The 25686-nt window shown below is 40.4% G+C and overlaps 2 protein-coding genes across 4 annotated transcripts; one reads left to right on the forward strand and one right to left on the reverse strand.

The window, feature by feature from the left end:
* Positions 1-1071: 1071 nt before the first annotated feature.
* On the reverse strand, positions 1072-22304 carry MRE11 (MRE11 homolog, double strand break repair nuclease). Of its 2 annotated transcripts, none has more exons than XM_064170130.1 (20): positions 22085-22304; positions 21491-21605; positions 20640-20772; positions 19630-19790; positions 18903-18990; positions 17862-18003; positions 17634-17748; positions 16265-16450; positions 15669-15840; positions 14762-14842; positions 14098-14224; positions 11664-11767; positions 8249-8422; positions 7044-7106; positions 5997-6210; positions 5083-5166; positions 4068-4123; positions 3122-3189; positions 2693-2771; positions 1072-1565 (listed from the first exon to the last, which is right to left on the reverse strand). In XM_064170130.1, exons 2-20 carry the CDS (start codon positions 21508-21510, stop codon positions 1515-1517), a joined length of 2118 nt encoding a protein of 705 aa, XP_064026200.1. In that variant the 5' UTR covers positions 21511-21605; positions 22085-22304; the 3' UTR covers positions 1072-1514. The 2 variants fall into 2 exon arrangements, with proteins under 2 accessions (XP_064026200.1, XP_064026211.1); XM_064170141.1 differs by lacking the exon at positions 22085-22304 and adding an exon at positions 21967-22049.
* On the forward strand, positions 22257-25229 carry ANKRD49 (ankyrin repeat domain 49). 2 transcript variants are annotated; one of them, XM_064170160.1, is made up of 3 exons: positions 22257-22350; positions 23033-23306; positions 24277-25229. In XM_064170160.1, the coding sequence occupies exons 2-3, from the start codon at positions 23046-23048 to the stop codon at positions 24733-24735; spliced, it is 720 nt and encodes a 239-aa protein (XP_064026230.1). In that variant the 5' UTR covers positions 22257-22350; positions 23033-23045; the 3' UTR covers positions 24736-25229. The 2 variants fall into 2 exon arrangements, with proteins under 2 accessions (XP_064026230.1, XP_064026223.1); XM_064170153.1 differs by having other exon boundaries at positions 22268-22389.
* Positions 25230-25686: the final 457 nt, after the last annotated feature.

Genomic DNA, 25686 nt, shown 5'->3' on the forward strand with positions numbered 1-25686 from the left:
TAGGGGGAATGGAGCAAAGCTGGAGGTGGGTAGGTTCAGACCAGATGTGAGGAGGAAGTTTTTCAGCATGAGAGTGGTGAGAACCTGGAATGGGTTGCTCAGGGAGGTGGTTGAGGCCTCATCCCTGGAGATGTTTACAGCCAGGCTGGATGAGATTGTGGTAAGTCTGATGTAGGGTAGGGTGTCCCTGCCCATGGCAGAGGGGTCAGAACTAGATGATCCTTGTGGTCCCTTCCAACCCTGACTGATTTTAAACAGTAAGATTCTAAATAGTAAGACAGGTTCAGTGAGAGGCAGACAAAACAAAACTGTCCAATCCCATCTCCTTGAAGGAGGAAGTGAAAATGCAAAGGTATGGCATGCTGGACCAGGGGAAGAGCACAAGGAATTTGCCTCCAATGAGGGAGCGGCAGAAACAACATGACGAAGCAACCACCATACTCTACTGCCCTGTGCTGCTTGTTGGGGAGGAGACAGAGAAACCAGGAGTGAAGTTGAGCTCAGGAAAAGAAGTGGGGTGTGGCAAAGGCAGTTTTAAGACTTGGCTTTATTTCTCATCGTCATTCTCTGACTTGACTGGTTAAGTTAGGTTTATTTTTTTTTCCCCACGATGGTAATTGGTGAGTGATCTCTCTCTGTCCTTATGTCACAAACCTCTCCTTGTGTCTCGTCTTCCCTGTTCAGCCAAGGAGGAGAAGGATAGAGCAGCTTTGGGGGTATTTAGTGTCCATCCAGAGTCAACTAAGAAAAAAGGTAAGAGGTAATGTCCTGCCCATTTCCAGCTCAATTGTTTTATTCTTCAAGCTGCATCCCTTGTGAAGCTCCATGGTTCCAGGCCTTACAACTACCTTACTTCCAGGGTGAAAATTGACAAAGCAATTCAAACTGAAGTCTTTGGCATTTCTTGAACTAGAGAGCAAAATTCCTTCCTCTATACTATGATGTTTAATAACACTGCAAGAGTGGGTTTATTCTTCTAGTGGAATTGAAAGTGTTAGAACATTTTCTGGCTTCATCACTGAAAACTGTATTTTTGGATCAAACTATTACTCTTCAGAATTTTCAACTGCATTTGTAGAAAACTGCAAAGTTTTATTATGGTGACCAAGTCCACATCCATACCCATACTTACATACTACTATAAATTTAGTTCTCTGCAAAGCTCAAGCCCAAGAGGCTGAGTATTCTATAAAACATATGACTGTTATTTACATTATCATCTCAGAAAGAAAATAGACTTCTAGAAGCATTAGGAAGAACCTGCAGTTTTGGGCAGTACTTTGTAATATAAGACATTCTAGTCTAATGCATCAAGCAATGCAACACCTGAGTGATATCCAATTTGGTGCCACTGAAAAAGAATACGAAGCCCAAACCAAAAAACTGTTCCATAGAAGTAAAAATAGAAGGCAAACCACCATTTACAGAGACATGTCACATAAAGAATGCCTTGCAAATTGCTTTCCATCTTCTTCACTAACTTTCACAGTCTCTCTTGTGCAGCGAGCCAGAAATCACTTTGTTCTTCTTGATGTTGCTGTGGTTTGGAACGGATCAAATTCGTCCTGCAATTTGCAAACCAGACAGGGGTTACTAGAATGTATTCTGAGTTACAAAAAAACAAATCACCTTTAGATCAAACTAGGAAGTCTGGTCACATCATGTCATGTTTTGTGACATGCTTTTGCTGGTTTTGATATGAAAGAGATTACTCCTTGATTAACAACTTCAGATCACAAATGGGCAAAGAATAGAAATTGAGTTGCCAGAACAGCTGCTCTGAAGTGAGGAACAATTTGTATGTCAGGTGCAACCTAGGAGAATGTTGTTATTGTGAACACCACACATCTCAAGAAGTTATGTCCACATTTATACCACACATCATTTACTGAAAAATACTGTTCCTCTTCAAACACTCTGTCAAAGATGTAGTTTTGCACCTCAGGTACAAGAAGAGAGTGCACAGTGGAGAGAAGGGACAAAAAAATGTAACATTTCCTCTGAAGTGGTCAAGATGTGACATTGTTACTGTTAGGACTCTGGCCTTACATGACAGTCTGCTAGTTGGTGAAAGCAAACTGGAGGCTGCTTGACAGCATCATGCCTGCTCTACTCAGTACATAACTGTGAATGAAGTTCTACTTGTTTAATTGTAGAAGAAGCTATTTCTTAGCAGTTCAAATAAATCCTGTAAAACCAGATATATTAAACTTCAAGGGAATGTTTTTTTTTTTGTTGTTCATGTGCATTTACATACTTTGTAACAATGAAGTGCCCTGGAAAACAGCCATTTGTAAATGGAAAAATAATAATTCTTCCCTTTTTTTTAAAAAAAAACAGTATTTAAGCAAATAAAAGGCTCTATCCAAGTACTAGAAGAGCCTACTAGTTTCTTCTCCAGGCAAAGCAACTATTCCACATGTTGCAGGAATGACAATTAACTGAATAAGAACTGAAGGGAAAAAGGACTGGATGTTTTCCTGAGGTGTTGCCCAGCCTTATTTTTGCTGATTTTGCACACTGCCTGATTAAAGCTGGTGCAATAATCTAATCTGGTTAGTGAGGAAAAAAAAATCCATTTTTAAATCACAGAATCATAGAATCAACCACTCTGAAATGGTTTAATCAAACAGCTGTAAAACAGTGAGCTGCAGAAACTTATACAAAATAAAAAGACCATTAAATACCATACCTCATCTGACTCAAAATCAACTCCTCTAGATGTTTGGCTTTGTGAACCTCTTTTACTAAATGAAGATGTAGCTGACACCCTTGAAACATAGAAAGAGGGAAAAAAAGGCATCAGCATGTTCTGTTACTAGACATAATTTTTCATTCAATTCAGATTTGGACTACCATACAGAGATTAATATTCTAGTAACAGTAAGGAGAAATCCAAATTCTCCAACTAACATTAACTCTAAAGCTCTGACCTAGCTGCTATTAGTAGACCAAATCATTGTTACAGAATGATCACCCACAATAACAGGTAAAAAGCTATAAAAATTCTCTAAGCTGTGTTGAGACTTCCACAATAATCTGAGTTTTTTTTCAGTTACTGGATCAGATCCTTGGACTCTGCTGATTGCTGATCAGACTGTCATAAAGTAAACATACCAACCTTTTATTTACTCTGGAAGATGGAGCAATAGAAATCTCTTCTATATCAGAGTCATCATCAATAATTTCCTGGAAAAAAAAATTATAAAGCTTTTCCACAGAACTGATTCTTACAGGGACACAGTGCATAGTACTACAGTATTGTAGCACAGAACCTTGGGGATTTTTTTCCAACTATATACACTTACTTAGTTACAATACACACTTGACAGGGCTCCAGGCTAGAACTCTACAATGTGTAAATACTGCACAAGTTTTGCTCTTCACCTCTTTGACCATGCAGAATCCCCTCAAAATACTTTGTGTCTAATACTGTAGTCAGAAATTAAAGTTGTCTTTTTTTCCTCAGCCAAACACTGCAGCAAGAAACAGGTAGTTACAGTCTCCAAATCACAGAATTGTCAGGGTTGGAAGGGACCTCAACAATCATCCAGTTCCAACTCCTCTGCCATGGGCAGGGATACCTCACACTAGATCAGGTTGCTCAGAGCCCCATCCAGTCTGGCCTTAAAAACATGCAGGGATGGGGCTTCCCCTGGTGCTTCCTGGACACCTGTTCCAGTGTCTCACCACCCTCACGGTGAAGAATTCTTCCTGACATCTTATCTGAAGCTACTCACTTCTAGTTTTGCTTCATTCCCCCTAGTCCAATCACCATCTGACATCCTTAAAAGTCCCTCACCAGCTTTTTTTGTAGGCCCCTTCAAGATACTGGAAGGCCACAACCAGGTTTCCTTGGAGCCTTCTCTTCTCCAAACTAACAGCCTCAACTCTCTCAGTCTGTCTCCATAGCAGAAGTGCTGTATGTACATGTAGAAACTTACTGCTAAAACTGGTAGCCTGGGAACATTTGCTGCTTTAGGCTAATGCTTTCATCAGGCATTTATTTTTCCAATCAGAAGGCAGCAAGAGGCAGTGTAACTTTATTCATGCAAGACGCTCCTTACCTCAGAGTAAGATTTAGATGAATTCAAGGAGGCCTCTGGTTTAAAAGACCTAAAGGCTGGAATAAAACAAATGCTGTATTTTTAAAGTGCTCTCATTTATTTATTTACTTTAAGACTTGCTTACATACATTGCCCTGCAAAATACCCTGTAAAAGAAACAAAGCTCCTCAAACCCAAACTAAACCATAAATTAAGTCTTTGCTAGAATCTGACTACCAGGGATTTAACTCTTTGTACAGCAGCAGCAGCTGCTTTCCAGCCTGGCTGAAAAATCTTCAGTAACTTTGGTTAAGAGGAAGATAAAAAATGTCATTGTAATTGATATTCCTGTAAGTGAAACAGTTTACACAACAGCAACGCATCTGCTAAAAAATTACTTCTCTGCAGTATTTTAGGTAATTTGCTGATCCATTTAAAACTTCAGTGATTTTCTGTTTAATTAAAAACTTGGCTCTACCTTTGAGTGTTTTTGTGTGAGATTCAGTTATAGATTTGTGAGCAGGATATTTCTCTTTAATACTCAGGTTATCTCTGCTGTTTCCTCAGAGCCTGTCCTCTGTACCAAGAAAGGACTACTCTCACCTACAGCTTAAATCACAGGTCAGTTTCTCTTCCCTAGCAAAAGCTGGCATTTCCAAAACTTACTACAGGGTAAGGCTAAATAGATTAAAGTTTACTAATGTGCAAAAATCAATGACATTTGTAACTTTTTATCCACTGACAAATGTTCTACATAAAATACATGCTATTAAGTCACATTCCTTCTGAGCTTATTCCTTAAGGAACTGGACACAGTAAGATGGTCCCATTCTAATTAGAAGTTCCTGACAGAGTTTTTTTTCCTCTCTATTTTTCTTTCTCTCATCACTGTTAGTTATCCAATTAGCATCAGAAAGAATCTCTCATGGCTGAACTGGACTAACAGAAATAAAGGCATTCAAGGCACTTCTTCATTAAAAACTTTCATTGCAATTTGAGAGAGCAGGTTACAGCAATGGACAGATCAAAGACCTACCATCCATGATAGACATATTCTTGGCAGGCACAGACACAGGTTTGTAGGTTCTGCTGCTAGTAGCTGACTCTTGGGTAGTGCTTCCTGTAGGGATAATGAACAATGTTCAAATCTGACCAGTGTTTTCTTGTTTCTTTTGGTCATTTTCTCCCCCTTATCACTACTGAGTGCAGTCATAGAATCACAGAACCGTTGAGGTTGAAAGAGATCTTTGAGATCATGAAGTCCAACTACTCACCCAGAGCTTGCAATCCATGACTTCAAAAGTCACTTTAAAAACGGCAATTCCCTTTAAACTTTCATTTTCTTCCTTGAATCAAAGCCCTCCTTACCTGCTCTGGGTCAAGCATTCAAAGCTCCACAGACAGCCTCTAATACACATGCCCCCGCTCTGACAAGACCACAACAGCCCTATAGCACATGTTCACAAAACTCATTTACAGGCACTCATTAGATCAGTAGTAAGATGACTGCCCTTGTTTCAAAGCACCCTGTTCTTAGACCTTTGGGCATATTATTGACACTACTCAAAGGAGTGCCTTACTGCAAGACTCCATCTTTTCTTTTTTGACTTGCATATATCCTTATATATAACAGGAATACCACTATCACCATCAAGTGCACAATCACAGACAGCCAAGGAGCTAGTTACTTAATTTTGCTTAGGCAATTCCTCATCTTCTCAGTCACCAGAAACCTTGAAGTCTCTTGTATTAGGATAGAAACAATCTGCACCTTCTCCCTATTCTTTACACAGAGCTTCCCAACAATAAAACTGTTAAGAGTCTACTATGCTTCTGTAGGTGGGAAGCAATTCTTTTCCTTTTAATCACCCTGTTAAAGTCACAACTTAAGCCCTGTAAGACAGTCAACTTTATACAATACCAGCACAAAGAATGTGAAGTCTTTCTTACCTCTTCCCCTTCGTGATGAACCTCTTGCTGTTGAACTTTGTCCTCTTGCACCTCTTGCCCTACCTCTTGCCCGACCTCTTCCCCTGGTCACTGTTGCAGGAAGACTATCATCTGAATCACCAGTGCCTTTCATACTTATATCAATCTCTTCATCACTGGAGGCTGCAACAAGAATGGAATCCTCCGATCTGTGTGCTCTAGCCCTGGTTATTGCCTGAAATGGAACAGTAAGTGCTATAAGAATCTTAAATCATTAAATGCACCATTGTTACATCCTGGTTGTGACTTGAGTCCTAGAAGACCCAAATCCACAGTGTTATCAAAGGCAAGGAAGCCTGTCAAAAAGAGTAGCATTTGCTCTGTTTAGTTTAGATGTAGCCATACAAAGCTGTTAGCCAAGCTCTGCAAACAAAACTGAGATGCACTGCCAGCTGGAGTTTGGTGAATACTTCAGGTCATATCTGCTCAGAGGAAGCACTCCCTCAGTGCCACTGACTTCATCTTCTTCATCTTGCTTAAGGCAACTAGTTCACGTGAAGAGCTCAGATTAGGAGAACAGAATCTCATCCTGGGTGTCATTTTTCTCAAAATTTCATTCCAGTCTCACATAGCTGGCAGAGACAAAGGAGTAGCATTGCTGCCAGTGCCTAGGAAAGACATGCAATCTAGATATGAATCTGTGGGTGATCTAAGATTGCTGATGAGTAGAATGGTACCTAAAAGTTTAACAGTAATACCAGTCTGTTCCAGTATCGCTCAATACAGCCCATCTGCTCACAAAGATGGCAGATCTCTAAAGGCCTGATCTAACCTATCTTCACAGGCTGAATGTACAGGTAGAGAAACATGCATGAGAAGGGAGATCTTAAGAGCTGAATTGAGCAGTAGCTTAGGCACAGGCACAGGCTACACTAAGAATTTAGAAAAGACTAATCTTCCTTGTATAGACAGGCACATTTTGTTAAAGGACAGTTATGAAGTATTGCTAAGAGACTCCATTCTTATGCAGAAGTCGTTATTCCTGTGTTCTAAATTCAAAGTGCTTACCTCACGAACTTCCTCATCTTCTTCTTCAGTATTCTTTTTCCTACTCTCTCTGAATTTTCGTACCTGAATATAAAAAGAGTTCCCATCAAAATAACAGTTCATTTCATAGAAGAGAACACAGTAAGTGAGAAGTCTTGATTGTGGAATTATTAAGTCAAGCTCATGTGAGAGGTGAAGACAAATGCAAGAATAACCAAACAATTTGTGCAGAGCCTTTCTATGCTTCCTTACAGTTAAAAAAAATCACATTCTACTAATAACTGGAACTTCATCACTGTGGGGATAAAAGATTGGAACATGATGAAAAGTTGGATACTATGTGCAAGAGAAGGAGAGTATGCATAGTTTGATAAGGGTCAGTGAAACATTAATAATTGGAAAAGTAGGGATAGAGGTGAAGCAGCAAGATATAAAACAATGATATTGAGAAAAAACAAACATTGCAATGTATGTACAACTGAGAAAGCTCAACTTGTTGGGTGAGAGGCAAAGAAGACACTAGTCCAAAGGAGAGGGGGAAAAAAAAAAAGAAACAAATAAACAAAAAAAATTCAACCACAAAAACCCTAAACAACCCCTCATGAATTGAAGCAATCAGCAAGAGATCAGGTAGGTGCAACGTTTCTCTCTCCACAAAACATTATATACACAGCACACAGCTAAGCTGCAGAAGACTTGAATATTATAACTGAATACACGAGCTCATGTGGAATCTCAGCAAATTGACACATAAGTCAGCAAGGGTTACTAGATACACATAAATCAGGTTTGTCTTTGGGAGCTGCAGGTAGTTAGAAGCTAAAAGAGCACCTGAAGGATAAGCTTCCTTCATGCTAGTCCTGTTCTTGTTCTCTTACCCAGGACCATATGAAAAAAAGCTAAGAGATTACATTTACCATCTTTTTCATAGTTTAAAAATTAAAAATCTCTATCTATATATATCTCTACATATATTAGAGTGACCCTATGCATGCATGTGCAAATAAAGTGAGAATCAGTATAAGCACACCTAGACCCCATTTTCAATACAAGCTTTTAAACTCCGTATTTGAAACTCCATCTTTGTATTTATTAATTTCAGAAAGTATCTTGAGGAGAGTGCTGCACATGATTCACACAGCCAAATCTATAAAATCAGGTTGGAGCACTTTTTCCTGTTTTTTGGCTTACCTTCTCCCAAGAAATTAACATTAATAGAATATTACCTCCTCATCTATTTTTTCTTCCTCTGCCTCAGTGCGACGCTCCTTAAGAAACCTCTGTGTTTTTTCTAGTTGAAATTTCACCAACTCTTCTATGGCATCTTTTTCTTCTTTGTCCACAAACTCCTGCACTGCTTCTCCCATTCCTCTTTCAGTTAGCAATGAAAGCTGTACTTTCTGTATAATTGGGGAAAATGTTTTATTAAGACGTATCTGACATGAAAGAAACTTGAGTAATACTGCTACTGGTTCAGATAAACATTACATTAAGTTGGTTCCAAAACCACCAATGTGCACTAAAGATGTCAGATGAAAGCAAGGCAATAGGCAAACATGTTATTTATAATATAATAGTTACAGCCCTCTTGCTACTAGCATGTTACATCTACTTACTAGAGTATCTTCCACATTTGTCCAAGAAAAAAAGTTTCATGAAGAAGCTACGGTGCTAGTTTTATCTAAAATTATTTGTTCAGAATCACAGAATCAACCAGGTTGGAAGAGACCTCCAAGAGCATCCAGTCCAACCTAGCACCCAGCCCTAGCCAGTCAATTAGACCATGGCACCGAGTGCCTCATCCAGTCTTTTCTTGAACACCTCAAGGGACGGTGCCTCCACCACCTCCCTGGGCAGCCCATTCCAATGCCAATCACCCTTCTCTGGCAAAAACTTCCTCCTAACATCCAGCCTATACCTACCCTGGCACAACTTGAGACTGTGTCCTCTTGTTCTATTGCTGGTTGCCTGAGAGAAGAGGCCACCCCCCACCTGGCTACAACGTCCCTTCAGGTAGTTGTAGTACTGCTGAGAGAAGGGAAACTATTCTTTGTTAGCCCCTTCCTTTTTTAAACTTAAGATCAACTTGTAGAGAAATAAACCCATTCTTAATAACAGGCCCTAAAGTATTACAGATGCTAAATTGCTTAGTTTTACTGCAAAATTCTTAACACTGAAATATGGCAGTTACAACAAAACAGGATGAGTTATGATTAGGAAGAATTAAGAGCTGATAAGATGAAATCTACTGAGATGCAATTCTGCAAATGCTACTAGTTCTCACATGTTCAAGTGAGATGATACTCATCAAGGTGTTCTACATTAAGGTATTGCTACAGACGTTCAAGTGGCAGATGCTACCAGATGTTTTGCAGCCATTCTCTTCTCTACACTTCTTCCCAAAAGGTAAGAGACATCCTGAGAATGAAGCTTCCACGTGGACAACAATGTTTACAGAGTCCTCTCTTTTGTCTCTAAATCACAGCACAGATAATTTCTCAGTAAAAAGCAGGACATAGGCATATTACTGATCTGTGATCTTTCATGGTGTCCTTTAAAAATGGTTTCCAGGGTTGCATCAAAAGAATAAAACCTTCTCTGAATTAATGCCACACAGAGGAACAAATTTTACAGCTATTAGAAAATAAGAAGTTTACAAGAAAAGAAGCATCTTAAAAGACTGACTGTAATGATGCCATGATTTTTAACAATTAAGCTTCCTTCTGAAGTAAAAAAAAAACAACACATTAAAACCTTGCTAAAGAGACAAATCACAGTGATTTTAATTCCCAGGACTCATCACTGGAACTGAACAGAGTCTGGCACTTGTTAGCTATTTTTGGTCTAACATCTTTTGAACACCCAAACACAGCCCTGTGACTGTGACCCAAAGACTCTCTCCCTTCCTTAATCAGACAAGATCAGGTGTCTAGCAGAACCTGAAGCACGTGCTACCTTAACAGAACATTTAATATCTCTAGCATCATATTTTGGCACACAGTATGCTTTGCAGTCCCTCTTTCTTTTAACTTAAAACATGTTATCCCCCCACTGCAAGCCTTCCCAGAACATCAATGGACTCTTTCAAGTCTTAATAGATGTTGGGCTGTATCATCTTGTCTAACCTTAGGCACATGGTCTTGTGAGACACCACCTCAAATACTGTATATAGTTCTAGTGTCCTCATCATAAGAAGGACTCATGCTGCTGAAGTGATTCTGGAGGAGGGCCACAAAGATGGAACACCTTTACTATAAGGATAGGCTGAGGGAGCTAGGATTGTTCAGAATAGGTAAGAGAAGACTCCGTGGGGACTTTAGAGCTGCCTTCCAATACCTGAAGGGATCCTACAGGAAGACTGGAGAGAGACTCCTAAGAGTGTCTAACAGTGGGACAAGGAATGGTTTTAAGCTGAGGAAGAATGGGTTTAGACTGGATCTTAGGAAGAAGTTCCTCACTACACAGGTGGTGGGACTCTGAAATAGGCTGCCCAGGGAAATTGCAGATGCCTCCTCCTTGGGGGTGTTCAAGGCCAGGCTGGACAAGGCCTTGGGCAGCCTAGTCTAAGTCTAGTTGTGAGGTGTCCCTGCCCATGTCAGAAGAGTTGGGAGTAGATGATCTCTAAGGTTCCTTCCAACCTAAGCCATTTTATGATTCTATGTTAAGCGCTGTCAGGATGCCATGAATCATGCCCTTGATGGGCTGCTTGCCTTCTGAATGTGATGGAGAATCCAAAGTGACTAGTTCAGAAGCAGGTGGTACTCAGAGTATATGCCACTCCTAAATCCCACGGGGAGGGGTATTAGTGTCAAAAATAGGGCATTCTATTCTATGAAAAATAGATTTTGCTTTTAATTCCTTTTCATCCCTTTCTGCAAATGCCTCTTTTAAACCATCTCCCCAGCTTGTTTGTATGTTCTTATATAGACAGCTCAGTTCCTGGTCCGTGTATTTGAGTGCTGCCGATACAATTTGGGGAATCTTTATACCTCAGGAATCCTTGCTCTGCTGACTTTCAATAATATGTGTTCTGAAGTGGATTTTTAAGTATGGTAGACCACCTAGATCAAGCATTTGAGTTTCTGACTCACTGACCTTAGTGCTGTGGGATTGGGAAAAGGAACTAAATCATGTTTAATGAAAGGCTTGGGGAGAACGCAAACTGTTGAGGGGCTCTCTTCTTTATCCTCTTCCAATTTAAATGTAATGCAGATTTGCACTGTCTGAGGACACAAAGTACTGCAAAGTAACAAGTTATTCCAAGGCAGTTGGCAATAGTAAATGGTACTGTCCCACACTGACCCTCTAGTAGATAAAGGTAGCTTTTCCCTCTGAGCATGCCGCCTCACGCTTCTCCTGTAAGAACATGACACATCACTCAGCACGGGGCAGACACCACAAGCTTACATGAAGAGTTACCATGATGTTCTCAAACCAGCATGTGTTCACATACCCTCTACAACCTGCATACAAGAGTTACTTGCTAACCTAAGACACATACTTCAGATAGGAATTCATATACAGTAATACACAAATTCATGTCTTAGTGAATGCCAGGTTTTCCAGAGTACACTACTCCTATTAAGAAAGTAAAGACTGTTCTATTAAAAAAAAATAAAATCATAAAAAGTAGAAAGGTACCTTCTCTGCTGTCTGAAAGTACTGCTTTACAAGGTCTTCCACCCTCAGTGTCATTCCCTCAGAAGCAGGTCTGCTAACCAGCCTTCCAAAATTAATATCGCTGTCTAGAACAGAAAAGCAGAGTGGCACTGTCAACCATGTTTGCAGCTTCTAATTATTATCATCCCACTGACTAACAGCAAAAAAAAGGTTAGCATAGGCCTCTTAAGAATTGTGGTCTCTTTTATATGTAAAGGTTTCTTGTTCTAACCATGGTCTCCTGCCTGGAAACGCAGGTAAGCATAATGGATACAATAATTGTGCAAGACAACTCCACCTCTAGCAGATACAAAATGTTCTTTCAACTACCAAATGCCTGTAATTATAAACTGAATACTATGCCCTGAATGCTATTATAATTGAACTCTGGAAGATCACAAATGGAAGAAAATCAAAGGCCCCATCAAAGAACAAGGGGGGTTCTCATAAGTAAATTTGTTAGAGAAGAAATTTTCCTCCAAAGCACACTGATTTTCATAGCTTGTTGAGGCTGTCCCCCATTCTTGGCTATCAAGGTAGGAGTGACAGAAGAATGAAAGAGATAATCCACTGAGTTTACCACACACCACACAAATACAGTGACTACAGGCTGCTTTCTGCCATCTGTCACATGCAAACACAAAACACTGTCCTGTTAATTTTGATATATCAGCAGCTGTGGCAAAAGAAACAGTAACAACTTATGAACTCACGAAGTCTCAACATCACCTGTACTGAAGCATGGAATAATGCATACATGTACTGAAAATTCTGATTGCTCTATAAGCCACATCCTGTGTATTAGCAGACATCTAACGAAGCACTGCAAAGAATGGTATTCTTTTTACAGTCCCTTCCTGAAGACAAGGTGCACATTAAGAAGGAAAATTAAAATGTATTGATAAAACATGGTGACAGATGTGGCAGCTGCCTTGTATTCTGAAAACGTCAATGAGACTACACCACGGGTGCAAGCTGGAGCATAGGAAGTTCTGTAAGGAAAAGCTTTTTCACTGTGAGGGTGACAGAACACTGGAACAGACTGCCCAGAGAGGTTGTGGAGTCTCATTCTCTGGAGACATTCAAAACCACTTGGATACATTCCTGTGTGGCCTACTCTAGGTGATCCTGCTCTGGCAAGAGGGCTGGACTATTTGATCTTTCAAGGTCCCTTCCAACCCCTAACATTCTGTGATTCTGTGTGATTAAAAAAAGACAAAATATACCAAGATCAATACAGTCTAATTAAAATGTTAACTGTTCATAAAACATGATGTTTTGAACTCAGGAAGCTGACAGTGTTAAGTAAAAGCTATCAGTGGAACTGGAGTACTTACAAGGCACTAATGTGAAATATTAACAGTCCTTTAGCACAGCATGTTCTGTGCAAGATGTATCTTCATTAGGGGCTGTTAGGAATCCAGTATTTGGGCAACATCTATTAACCAGTTATTATAAAATCTAAGCACAGTGAGAAATGCAACAACAGTAACAGATATTATTTGGTTTGCACAAATGTTTCAATAGACATACTTGGAACAGACAAGCCAAGTGCACCTCATGCATATCCTTAATTAGGTCAAACAAAATGTGGACCTTCCTTTTTTTTTTTAAATATAGAAACCTCCATTGCATTTCAGATATAAATCAATTCACACAGCAATAAAATTTAAAAAGCAAAGGGAAAAACACAACACCCATCTCTTTTTCTGCAGAGTACCCAAACCCTACAATCTCATGCCAAGAAGTCTCAGGAATGAGACGTTCATTGTTTTCAGGTAAATTACCACAGAATCATAGAATGGTTTAGGTTGGAAGTGACCTCAAAGATCATCCAGTTCCAACCTCTCACCATAGGCAGGGACAACTCCCACTAGAGCAGGTCACTCAAGACCTCATCCAACCTGGCCTTGAACACCTCCAAGGAGGGAGCATCCACAACCTCCCTGGACAACCTGTTCCAGTGTCTCACCATCCTCACTGTAAATAACCCTTTTCTAATATCTAGTTTGTTTCTCCTCTCTCCCAGTTTAAACACAATACTTGTCACCCTGTCATTACAAGACCTTGTAAATAGTGTCTTCCTGTAGGCCCCCTTCAGAATGGAAGGCCATGAGGTAACTCAGCCTGGTATGGGGCTCTATGTATTACTCCAAGCAACTCAACAAGGTTTGAGGCCAAAAAAACCAAAAGGAATTGTTTATGAGTAACTGTCAGCAGATACTGTGCTGAATATCAGAATTTTAGACAAACCCACAACAGAAATACTTGTGCAATACGTAGACGTAGGTGAAATTACGCATCTTTACTGCTGCATTAGATGGCAGACACCAAGCCTTTGCAAGTGCTAGGTAACAAAATCAAGGAGGAAGATTGACAACCAAGGCCAATCAATAATTCCATCCTTTGTAATTACCATTTTTCTCTTTTTGTTCACGATGTCTGAAAAAGTGTATGATGTCTTTTGGGTTGGCCACCCTATCCATGTACTTCTGGCTGAAACGATGGACACTGAACGGTTCAAAGCCACCTGCATAATCAACCTAAGAGAGGAACAGAAAAGATTAAGTAGGAAACAAACTAAAACAGAGAAGCCACACAAATCAAGATGAGCTTGTCACCCTTCAAAGGAAAAATTAAAGTAAAAAGTAAGTCTATCTAAAATTGATGCTTTATCACACTATGGAGAATAGATAGCGGATAATAACAGCTAATGGTAGTATTAACATAACAGCTATTAATAGCCTAGATTCATAACTTGTTCCTGATTCGTTTCACTTAATAATCTTCAGGAAAATTTCCACAAATGAGGTTAGAAATTGACACAGGATATGATGACTTGGGAAAAACCCTGTGAATAGTCCCTCGAACCAGCAGTGTAGTTATGGCTGACCTCAGCCTTTACCACAGAACACTGGTCATACCTCAGGTAAACAGATTCATGGTATAAAGATGATTTATATTTGCCCATACACAGTAAGAAACTCCACATATTATTGTTTATACAGAAGTATGACTTTGAAACTTAGAGACTCTGTGATCTTTCAAACTAAAGCAATCCAAATGGAACAACTTCCTACTCGTAATCTTATGAGAGGCTTCTCTGGCTGGCGTGGATTTAGCAAGCGTTCTCTTTCTGCATTGTCCAGCATCAACTCAACCTGTGAAGCAAAATTTGAAAGTCAATTCCACTTTGTTCTCTTACAGATACCTAAACCCTTCAAGCATAACATCCATCTGCAGGCAGGAGCTATAGAAGTAGATAATTATAGGATGTGAAACACATATATACCAGCATCCATCCAAAAACCCAAACAATGAGAAAAAAAGTAGTAATGAAGGCCTTATATTTCAGATACACAGTAGTTCAGCACTACACATCACTCATCACTCATACTATTTTACTTCATAAGCATTAGCCTTTGATAAATTTCTAGTTCAGGGCAAAGCAGGAAGAGACTTATACAGACCTAAGAATGTAGAACAATTAATAAACCTGCTTAGTTACTTCTCCTACTTTGCACTGCACAGCCCAGCTCCCAGGGCTTAGGTACATGTATTTATGCTGGCTGCAAAGTGCATATCCAACACTGCCCCACTTTAAGGCAGGAGTTTTTGTACAAAGATGACATGAACCCCCACAAAATTCTGGACTGGATGGGGCACTTAGTGCCATGGTTTAGTTGACTGGCTAGGGCTGTGTGCAAGGTTGGACTGGATGATCTCGGAAGTCTCTTCCAATCTGGTTGATTCTGAAAACTGAAACTGGTTCCAGCCTACTTTAATAGGTCATCACAGCCAGGGAACCTGGAAGCCAAGGCTGCAGCAAATGTCATGTAATTAGCTTCCTACTGAAACACTGCCTAAGCCCATCTCAAGTAATATGGAACAAAACATAAGATTTCTCGTCTTCCAGTCTCAAAACCTGTCACACATCTCAATCCCTGCCCATACCACTATCCATATACTGCTGACATTACAAGTTACCTTTTCCATGCAGAATGCTTGTATTGCCTGAGTTACTTTAGGATTGTCAGGATTAAATAGATCTGGATGATCAGCCAGAACAACATTTTCCATGTGGAAAGTTCGCACCGTCTCCAGAGCAATCTTCTGCATGTTCATTTTTTTCCCTCTAACACGCAGCAAACCAATGTGTCTAGAAAGAGAAAGTAAACTTACTAGAAGATAAACTTAAAAGAGCTATAGTATAAGGACTTGTTGTAAAGTCATGTTTACTTCTTAGGGACCAAAGTTTAAAAGCTACAGGAAGTCCTTGGATCTGTACTTCAAGGTTGGCCTTGCCAAACTTCAGTTCTATTATGTTTAGATTGTGCTTATTCCACAGGCAATCACATGTACACAGCACCTTCATTTACTTCAAATGTTAGATTTAATCCTAAGTAAATTAGAAGTTACTCTAGATATTGTTTCCATCTACTTCATTTATGTTATAATCTGAAGCTAATCCAAACTACAACGCAAGTTTTTCCATACTTAGAAAAAAATCCTTCCTTCTCAAAACTACACATGAAAGACACAGAGCAAGCGATAAATATTAACAAAAAGATACGATCACACACTTCTTCACAGCTTCTCCAGGGGACAGAGCTGTCACCACTGAACTTCCTGGCTGAGAAACATAGAAACGTTGCTGTTCATTTGGAAATGGATCTATTTTGCACTCATGTTCATGACCCCACACAACAAGATTGATGAAGTCATCTAAAAACTGCTCTGGAATGTAGTTAGTAGCTCCATGCTTGCTCCTGTTCAAGAAAAGAGAAAAATAATTAGACTTCTAACAGTTACAGGTGGGCAAGAGGGAAGCAGGAGTAGGAAAACATCAGTGTTATTTAAAACTAAGCAGTATGTTTAGCAAAATATCTGACACATTATGTTTCAGGTATATTTGTTTACTTCTGGCTATTACTTGCATATGAGGATTATAATCTTACTCAGGAAAAACTAATAAAGGATGTGGAGAAGAGATCTGCTTGTTTCCACTGCAAATTCTGGGAGAAGCATGTAATAAAAATTAACACATGCTCCTTTACTCTCCTTTAAGAGAAATTGTGTACAGTATAACAGTGCAAGGGAAGGTACAGCACTTGTCAAATTAGTTTGAACAAGGGTAGAAAATACAATATGAAGTTTAATATTCCTTAAGCTCTAACAAGCAGACAAGATTTCATTATACAAATATTTCACTACGAACTCTCAACTGCCCCTAACTATTAGAGTCTGGGAAGAGATTTCCCAGCATTCCTAAGTCACTTATTTCAGCTTTTTTTCCCTCATTTATTTCAGATGTTTTTCCCTTTACGATTATTCTCTAGGAAGAGCTGTAAAATAATGTTTTCATTTGGGAAAATCTTAAGAAACTAGTGTGGCTGTTTGAGCTGATCCTCTAGCTCAGACATAGGGGAGAGATGAACATTCCAGGGATAGGCCAAACAATAGCAACAATAGACAAATTAATATAATTTCATTGGAGCATCAAGAGGTCAATGTCTAGAAGCATGGCTTGTTCTCCCCCTTTTCTGCCGCTGGCTTCTGCTGCTGCAGCTTCGCCTATCGTCCCGGCTGCTGTTTTGGCTACTGCTACTTCTGCTGCTTCGCCGCCGCTTGACTCCTCTCCCATCTCCCTTAAGAATATTGTATTGCTTTTTTTTTTTCTTCCTTCCTTCTCTAGTTATTATCTCTCTTTACATTGTTATACTTATACTATAAGAAAATACAATTTCATCTTTCCCTGACTTTCAAAAAAGGGGGAGGGTCTGTGTTGTGAATTTCTTCCCGGGGGAGGGATCAGCCCAAACTCGGGACAACTAGCTACTCACAAGCAGCACCAACTAGCCCAGATGGCTTTCTCAGCTATCCTCTCCAAGGCAGTTTAATGAAATAACACAGCGAGTTTGTAAGTCAATGTAAATTATTCACTACTGTTACCTATTTTGATGAATTACAAACAAGTTGAACCAACTGTCTTCATCTTCCTTTGGTCTCAGCATAGTTACTTTTTTATTGAGAAACATACGATACAACCTCTCATCTGGAATCGATCCTGGAGTGGACAAACCAAAACATGACATCATTTTGGTGTGGTAAACCAACTCTTTATTTTAAAGCATTTTTAACAGCAATTCTACTAAAAAGAGCATGAAGAACACAACTTACCCAAGCCATAAAGAGCAATCTTTGTTCTTCCCTTACGCAATAAAATGGGACTAATATCTATCTTCTCCACAGAATTTGAACGTCCAAAGTGATTCAACAATCCTGCACAGCTTAAAATATCCAATGCACACAGTGCATCTGTCTGCAGAAAATATTGAGAAGTAAACATAAAAACTTTGAATGGAACATTTTGTTTTTAAAGTCAAAGTGAAGCAGTTTTAAAAGAGAATCTTCCCTTAAGTGACTTCTGCACCTGAAAAACCCTGACACATAAATTAGGGGTTTTTTTTTTGTACTCATAGCTACAGAAGCAAATCCTTATTCCTGACAAGACCTGCTTAATTAATGCAAAATTAAATATTAAATTGTTCAGAAAAACAAACCCAAAACATAACAAAACCCTCATATAGCAAAAGTCTCTAAACCACTACAGAAAACTGTTTAAGCTGACTCCTTCATAACAGGTTCAGAGTTAAACTTGTGCTGTTGTAAGACTCATCTCCATTATATGCCAAGCCCTGTGTTTGGCAGGACACACTGCTATCTGTCATAAAATACAAAGTTATTCATTCAACACATGTGCTTTGTTGCTTTCTAAATGTCCTTTTCCTGCATACTTCTAGTGGCTGATTTTTAAACTATGCCTTTAAATTGCATATGGACAAATCAAGAGTATCCAAACTCCCCTTACAAAGACAGCTTTCAGTATCTACAGATAGAATTTGTTCTAGAAACTTTCTGAAAGGCTGCCATTTCTTGTCATGAAAAATTATGTTCTCAATTAGTGAAATCTAATTAAGAATTTAGTGAAATCTAAGTAAGAATTTAGTGAAATCTAAGTAAGAATTTAGCCATAGTTTATATGGATCCCTTAACTTCTTTCCATCCTTTTTTTGAATGTGACAGCTAACTTGTTGCCACGAATTCAGGTGAAGACTAAAATTAGCTTGGTCCCCAAGAACTGTATTTCTATACAAATCTCTATTTTTATAATACTATTTTTGTAACAGAAGAGTATAGTACAATTATTATAATAATTACCCCTGTAGGATCATCATGATTGCCATGAATACTAAAAACTGGAATAGAAATGTTTAAATTTGGATCCTGATAATTCACTAATGGAAACCTGGATAAGAAAAGCAAAAAAAAAGAAAAGTTAAAAATTTGTCTACAAATTTATAAACAGCTTCAAACATTTTCTTCAATGTCATCTCAAATACATCATGACAGTAGCACAAATCATAGAACCATAGAATTGTTTTGGTTAGAAGATCGTGGAGTCTGACCACTAAGAGTGCTAAGTGGCTATGAATATGCTTAAGCTGCAGTGTAAGGAGATTCTTACTCATGGTCTGGAATGACACTGGGAACAGGGTAGCAGAAAGTTCCTGTTCATTTTAGAGCAAGCCTATGAAAAGAATTGTACAACATGTGGTGTGGAACCTGCAAGAGCTCTGATGATTTTAACACAGCAGCTGCTGTAAATGGGTTCACTGGCACAGTACTTGCAGGACAGAAACAATACATTACATAACTGAATCCAATGTCAGAATACATTCAGAGGTTTCTCAAAAAATTGTGTGTGCTCCTTTATAAATTCAGATTATAAAAAGATGAGAAGTGAGGTCATCCTATAAACTGCCACACACAAACAAGTCTCAAACTGCAACGTTCCTGTCACAAAGGACACAAACTATAGAAGTCAAACCACATTCACCCAAGACACACAACCAAACCTTACACCACAATTTAGGTACATACTTACTTGCTATACTGAAAATTAACTGCCTGATCACTCAAAATTTCAAACTGAACAGGACGATCACCCATGCAGTGTCTTCTCAGTGACTCCAAACAAGAATGTACTGTTTTTCTGGAAGGTTTGTTATCATGAAAAAGGTCCCCACCTAATAAAATAAAGTCCACCTGTAGGTAATAAAAATATCTGTTATAGTCATACAATATTTTGTATTACCCTACAAGACCTCTAGTTGGTAGCTGCAGACACTGCAACTCCCTCATGAAATAAAGTTTAACTACATTATTCATTAAACCAAAAACTAACTCCATTTATTTATCCTTTTATAAGGAGCTACAGGAGAAAACAACTGATACCACTGAAAAAAATACCAGAGAAATGTTTTAGTAAGAGTCTCCAGGTTGTGTCCTGAACATTTTCTTTGACAGGCATGAAGAAATACATTAGCTTTTCATTGCTGTGCTATCCAGTAGGAAGAGATCAGCAGCTGTCGACACATGACTAGCTGCAATTTATGTCCATCTTTAGCTATTGAAAAAGCATTAGGAAGAAAAAAAACAAATCACCTTCATGAGATTTGACTGAGAAACCTTCAATCTTTAAAAACAGAAATGATACTTTAAACGTTTTTAACTTACTTTTCTTACTTTTTTAGTTGCCTGAAGAGTTTGTATCATTATCTTCGCTCTCCCCAATTATTTTGCCTTCTTGCAACGACAAAAGCCTCTAAATACCACTAACACAGCCAATATAATAATACAGTAAGAGTGCTCTCACAAAGCAATAGGTATTTTACTGAAATAGATGTGTAAATGGATGGAATAAATAGTTTAGTTAAGAGTGCTCTCACAAGGCAATAGGTATTTTGCTGAAATAGATGTGTAAATGGATGGAATAAATAGTTCAGTTTATATAATATTACTAAAGATTGGTCCAGGATTAAGCTTTAGAGCTTTTGGAAGCTTGGTACCTATTTTCCATTCTCAGTCCTTCTCTTTCCAAAAGGCAGCACTTACTTCATTTTTTTGAGCTTGCTCCAAAATCTCATTAAAAGTTACAAATGTATCATTTCCACGCACTGGATCCTTCTCCATATAGCCAAGATGAATATCAGTAGCAACAAGTATTTTAAAAGTGTCTTCATCATCCCTGAAAAACACAAGGAAAATTGTGTTGGAGAGCAACACACTTCTGAACTTTGCACAGTGTTAAAGGCATTAAATATACAGATTTTCTGTAAAACTCTATCAAAGTATCATTCCTGTCATAGTCTCAAAAGAGTTCGCTACACTTTATTGCATGTAGCACTTCACCAAAGCAACCAGTTTGAAGATTTTGTTACCCCAATGAGCCTACTTTTATTAAAGGGCTGCAACCACCTCTCTGAAGTACCTAATGCAAAACTAAACAATCCCTTGTATGTTTTCTGTCTGGTGAGCAAACGTTTAATTTCTCTCTTTGCACTGATAAATCTACATATATACGAAATGAAGCATAACCTGAGGGAAAACACAAGTGATCTTTAGACTGGCTTTAAAATGAAAGATTTAGATGAGATGTAATGAATAAATTCTTCACTACGAGGGTAATGAGACACTGTCACAGGCTGCCTAAAGAAGCTGTGAATGTCTTGTCCCTGTATGTGTTCCACTGACAGGCTGAACGGTGCTCTGAGCAGCCAGACCAAGTGGATGGCATTCCTGCCTAAGGCAGGGAAGGGTTGGACTGGATGATGACCTGTAAGGCCTCTTCCAAACCAAATTATTCTATGCTCCAAGCTCTTCTTAACTCGCTCCAAACATACAGAGGTCTTGCTACCTCATAGGACAGAACTGCACAGACAGAGCTACAGATAGCAGGAGCTTACTGTGAGTTGATGGCACTCATCTTCGTGCCAAGACTCCTCGCAAAAAGGCTCTGGACACAGCTTAGTAAATCAGGACAGGAAGTCAGTTTCTATCCTCACAGGTGCTCCATAAGGCCTTAGAGACAAAACCAAAACTGAGTTAGAACGAAGGGCATGATGAGCAGAAGAATCAGTCACTCGGTCTTCTGTAAATTAACCGCTTTGCAAATAAACTCAAGATAGGGAAAGTCCGTGTTCAGTTCAACCATTTGCTAGCCCAGCAGGCGCATGGACACCCGGAAGCGGGCAAGGACCGGGCAATTTCGCGGCCGCAAAACATGACAGGGCAGGAGGCAGGGAGGACGGGCACAGTGGCACAATGGACCCGGGACAAGTCCGACAGCCATCGAGTTCAGTGTCGGCGCAAGGTAACGGCAGCGGCACCTAGCCCGGTCCTCCTCAGGAGTACAGGGCAGCAGTCGGCGCACGAAGCTCACCGGAGCGCTGCCCCGCTGAGAACGGAGGGTGACACGGGGGGCCGCAAAGCCCCGCCAGCGGCCCACGGCAAGCGGCCGCTATCAGCCGGGGGGAACCCGTCCCGCACCCGTCCCTCACCCGGCGGCCCGGCGCTGCCTCCCGCCACCACGCGCCGTTGCCATGGCGCCGAGAGGGGCGGTGCCCGCGCGCCGCTCTCGCGAGAGCCGCCCCGCTCGGAGCGCGCGCTAGCTCACCGCCGCCGCCGCGGGGAGCCGCTCCCGGCAGCCGCCGACGTCACATCCGCTGGCCGGAGAGGCTCCTGGGAGCGCCGTGGGCGTGCGTCCGTCGGCGGGTCGCCCCGCCCCCAAACCCGGCCCCGCCCCCGACCGCCGCGCTGGCCGCAGGTGCGCTGGGAGGGCAGGCAGGTTCCGACCGGAGAGCAGGCAGGTTGCGACCGGAGATAAGCGCGGCGCGGCGGGTGCGAGCGTGGAGGGGATGCTGCAATAACGTCGTGTGTTGGGATCGGCCGCTGGCAGCCAGGCCGGCAGCCTGCAGGCGGAGAGAGCTGGGGAACCAGGGTCCGAGGGCAGGCTTCCAGTGGGCGTCCCCGGCGGTAGCATGGGCGTTGAGGGATTCCCGGGCTGTGTGATCCCCGGAGAGGGAAGAAAGGCCGGCACTCCCAGCCCCGGCCTGGCCTTGCTCGGGACCTATGGGAAAGGGGAGGGCAGTGCGGAGCGCTGGGCGGGGCTGGCTCTGCGGGGAGGAGCAGAAACGCTGCTTTGAACGAAACCTCTCTAAGCTTTTGTTTATAAAATGCGCGTTGTTTGAGCGAGTTCTGCAGAGCACTCCTCAGCTTCTGCTGTGTGTCTGCACGGAGGGCCGTTTCCAGGCGGGGACTGCACGGTGGGATAGCATGGATATTACCAGGGGTTCTTGGCGGAGCCAAATTTTGTGGAGGAATGCTGCTTTTGATCATGAGTTTTGATCATCATGGTGTTGATAATGTCGGAGTCAGACGTTTTTCTTGGCAATTAGTACACAGTCAACAGAGAATTACAAAAGCTGTTGTACATTTGTTACATCCAGGTGCTCATTGAAAATGAATAAAGACAAACAAATCGATGAAGATGATGATGATGACAGCGAGCAGTTCAAAGACTTTATGGAGAATTTTAACCAACTTGAACTGCTGGAGACGCACAGACATTTGATTCCTGTAGGAACTCAGAGCTGTTGGTCAGGACAGTCTGACGATGATGATGATGAACAAGAAAGAAGTGAGGAATGGTACGAAATGCAAGAAAAAAAAATGGAAAAACATCCAGAGAAGTTGCTACTCTGGGCAGCTGAAAACAATCGGGTAAGGCATTTATTCTCTCATAGGTATCACTGACAAGAATGTTACTCTTAGCAGATATCTATGGTTTAAACCACAAGCAAAATTTGCCCACAATTTCTTTTATCTTTCTGACCTCATGTGACATAGTTTTGCAAGCTACTGAGTGTAAAACACGTCCCTTTGTAGCCCACACACTAGAATATCTCTAGATCCATTAGCTTTCAGAACAAAAGCTTTGACTGTAATTCAGAGTTAAATTTAACACTCTTCTTAAATATCTGCAAGCTTGAAAGCATGCCCAGCTCTTCATGGCAAGAAAGCCTTTTAACTGTGGAGGAGAGAGGATAACTGGAATTCTGTTTTTCTCAAAAGCACCATATGTAGTTAAAGAGTGACTGTTTTCCTATATTTTTTTGGGGGAAGAAGCCTTTTGTATTATTGGAAGTGAGGGATAGATGAGAACATTCCCATTACACACCTTATTACATGTACATTTATTTTCATTAGTTGCCTTGGTTATACACACAACTCCATTTACAGTCTTGGGGAAGTATTTGTCTTCACAGTGACTAGAGAGAAGGTCTAAAGTCAAGGTAGTCCTGAGGCATTTCAACAAATGTTCATGCTGCATCTTTTTTTAAAAGCAAAGCCAGAAACCCCATCCAAACCAAACAAAACCAAATGCACAAAATCCCTTCACTCAGGTAACAATAACTGGTTACATTTTAAAACTTCTTGCTGTGCCTAAGCTTTTTTGAAACTGGAATGGAATTGCTTTTCCATAAAACTTCAAACCCAAACCAAACAAAGCCAAATGCACAAAATCCCTTCACTCCAGTAACAATAACTGGTTACATTTTAAAACTTCTTGTCACACCTAAGCCTTTTTGAAACTTAAAGGAATTGCTTTTCCATAAAACTTCAGAACAGTACAAGCCACAGTTCTTGTTTGCAGAGTTTGCTATTAAATTAACCTGCTTCCTTTAAATAGCTGAGTACAGTGAAGAGGCTCCTTTCTGAAAAGCTGGCTCCAGTTAACGCTCGTGATGAAGATCAGTACACTCCTCTCCATCGAGCAGCCTACAGCGGGCACTTGGACATTGCCCATGAGTTGGTGGCCCAAGGGGCGGACATTCACGCAGAGACAGTGGATGGCTGGACACCTCTGCATAGTGCGTGTAAGTGGAACAACACAAAAGTGGCTGCATTCTTACTTCAGCAGGGCGCTGACATCAATGCACAGACAAATGGTTTGCTGACACCACTGCATATTGCTGCAGGAAACAAAAACAGTCGAGAAACCCTTGAACTCTTGCTGATGAATCGCTATGTGAAACCAGACCTGAAAAACAACTTGGATGAAACAGCCCTTGACATTGCTAGGAGGACTGATATATATCACTACCTTTTTGAAATAGTAGAAGACTGCATAAATGCTGTGTCCCCTTAAAAGTTGTGGTTAAGTTTGTGAGGTTTGCTGCCTCTTACTTCTGTTCTGCATGCTCACCGGTGGTGGTCTGGCCCTTTGCAAGGAGGTTTTCATCTGAGGCACTTAGTTCTCAGGCAAAATGTCACTTTTGGAAAGTTAGCTCAGTAGTCTTGCTCATAATTTGAAGCATTGCTACTTTTACTCAAGGTATTCAGACAGTCTCAGTAATTTCAGTGAGTCTCCATTTAATTACTGCATATTTAGAGGGGCTTTTGTAATTGGTTTGTACTGTCAAAGCAGGAGGGAAAATGGGAGCATTTACTTGATGTGAAAGAATTCTGGCTTGGCTATGCCAAATTTTACAGCTTACTTGAAAATTATTTTTTTTTTCCAGAAATTGAAATTTTTTAAACTGCATGAAAGCTCAGGATGAATGTAACTTATTTGGGTGATACACAAAATGCTTATTGGTCTCAGTGTAAGACTTAACTACAAAATAAAATACCTAACCCTAACTATTTTCATGTCATTATTTCAATTATCAATGAAATTGCCTGTTCATAAATCCAGGGTGTTAATCAGAGGATGATAAAACAATTTTGGTTTCTTTTATCCTAGTACTTTTCCAATAAATTGTTTTCTGTGAAGATCTTGTATATTTTTTCCCTTGAAAATTAAGCTGAATAAAGTTTAAATGCCATGGATACGGCACTAGTTAGAAGAAGTAAGGTTCAACTGTGTGAGTATGAACAGCCAACACTGCTGTGTCTGACTGAATTACAGCTAATTTAGCACAGAACACATTCAACAGTGTTTTCCACTTTTGAATCCCCGAATAGAATAGAATAGAATAGAATCAACCAGATTGGAGGAGACCTCCAAGAGCATCCAGTCCAACCTATCCCCCCAGCCCTAGCCAGTCAACTAGACCATGGCACTAAGTGCCCCATCCAGTCTTTTCTTGAAGACCCC

Source organism: Pogoniulus pusillus, chromosome 3, assembly GCF_015220805.1.
Source record: "Pogoniulus pusillus isolate bPogPus1 chromosome 3, bPogPus1.pri, whole genome shotgun sequence".
NCBI classification, from domain to species: Eukaryota; Metazoa; Chordata; class Aves; order Piciformes; family Lybiidae; genus Pogoniulus; species Pogoniulus pusillus.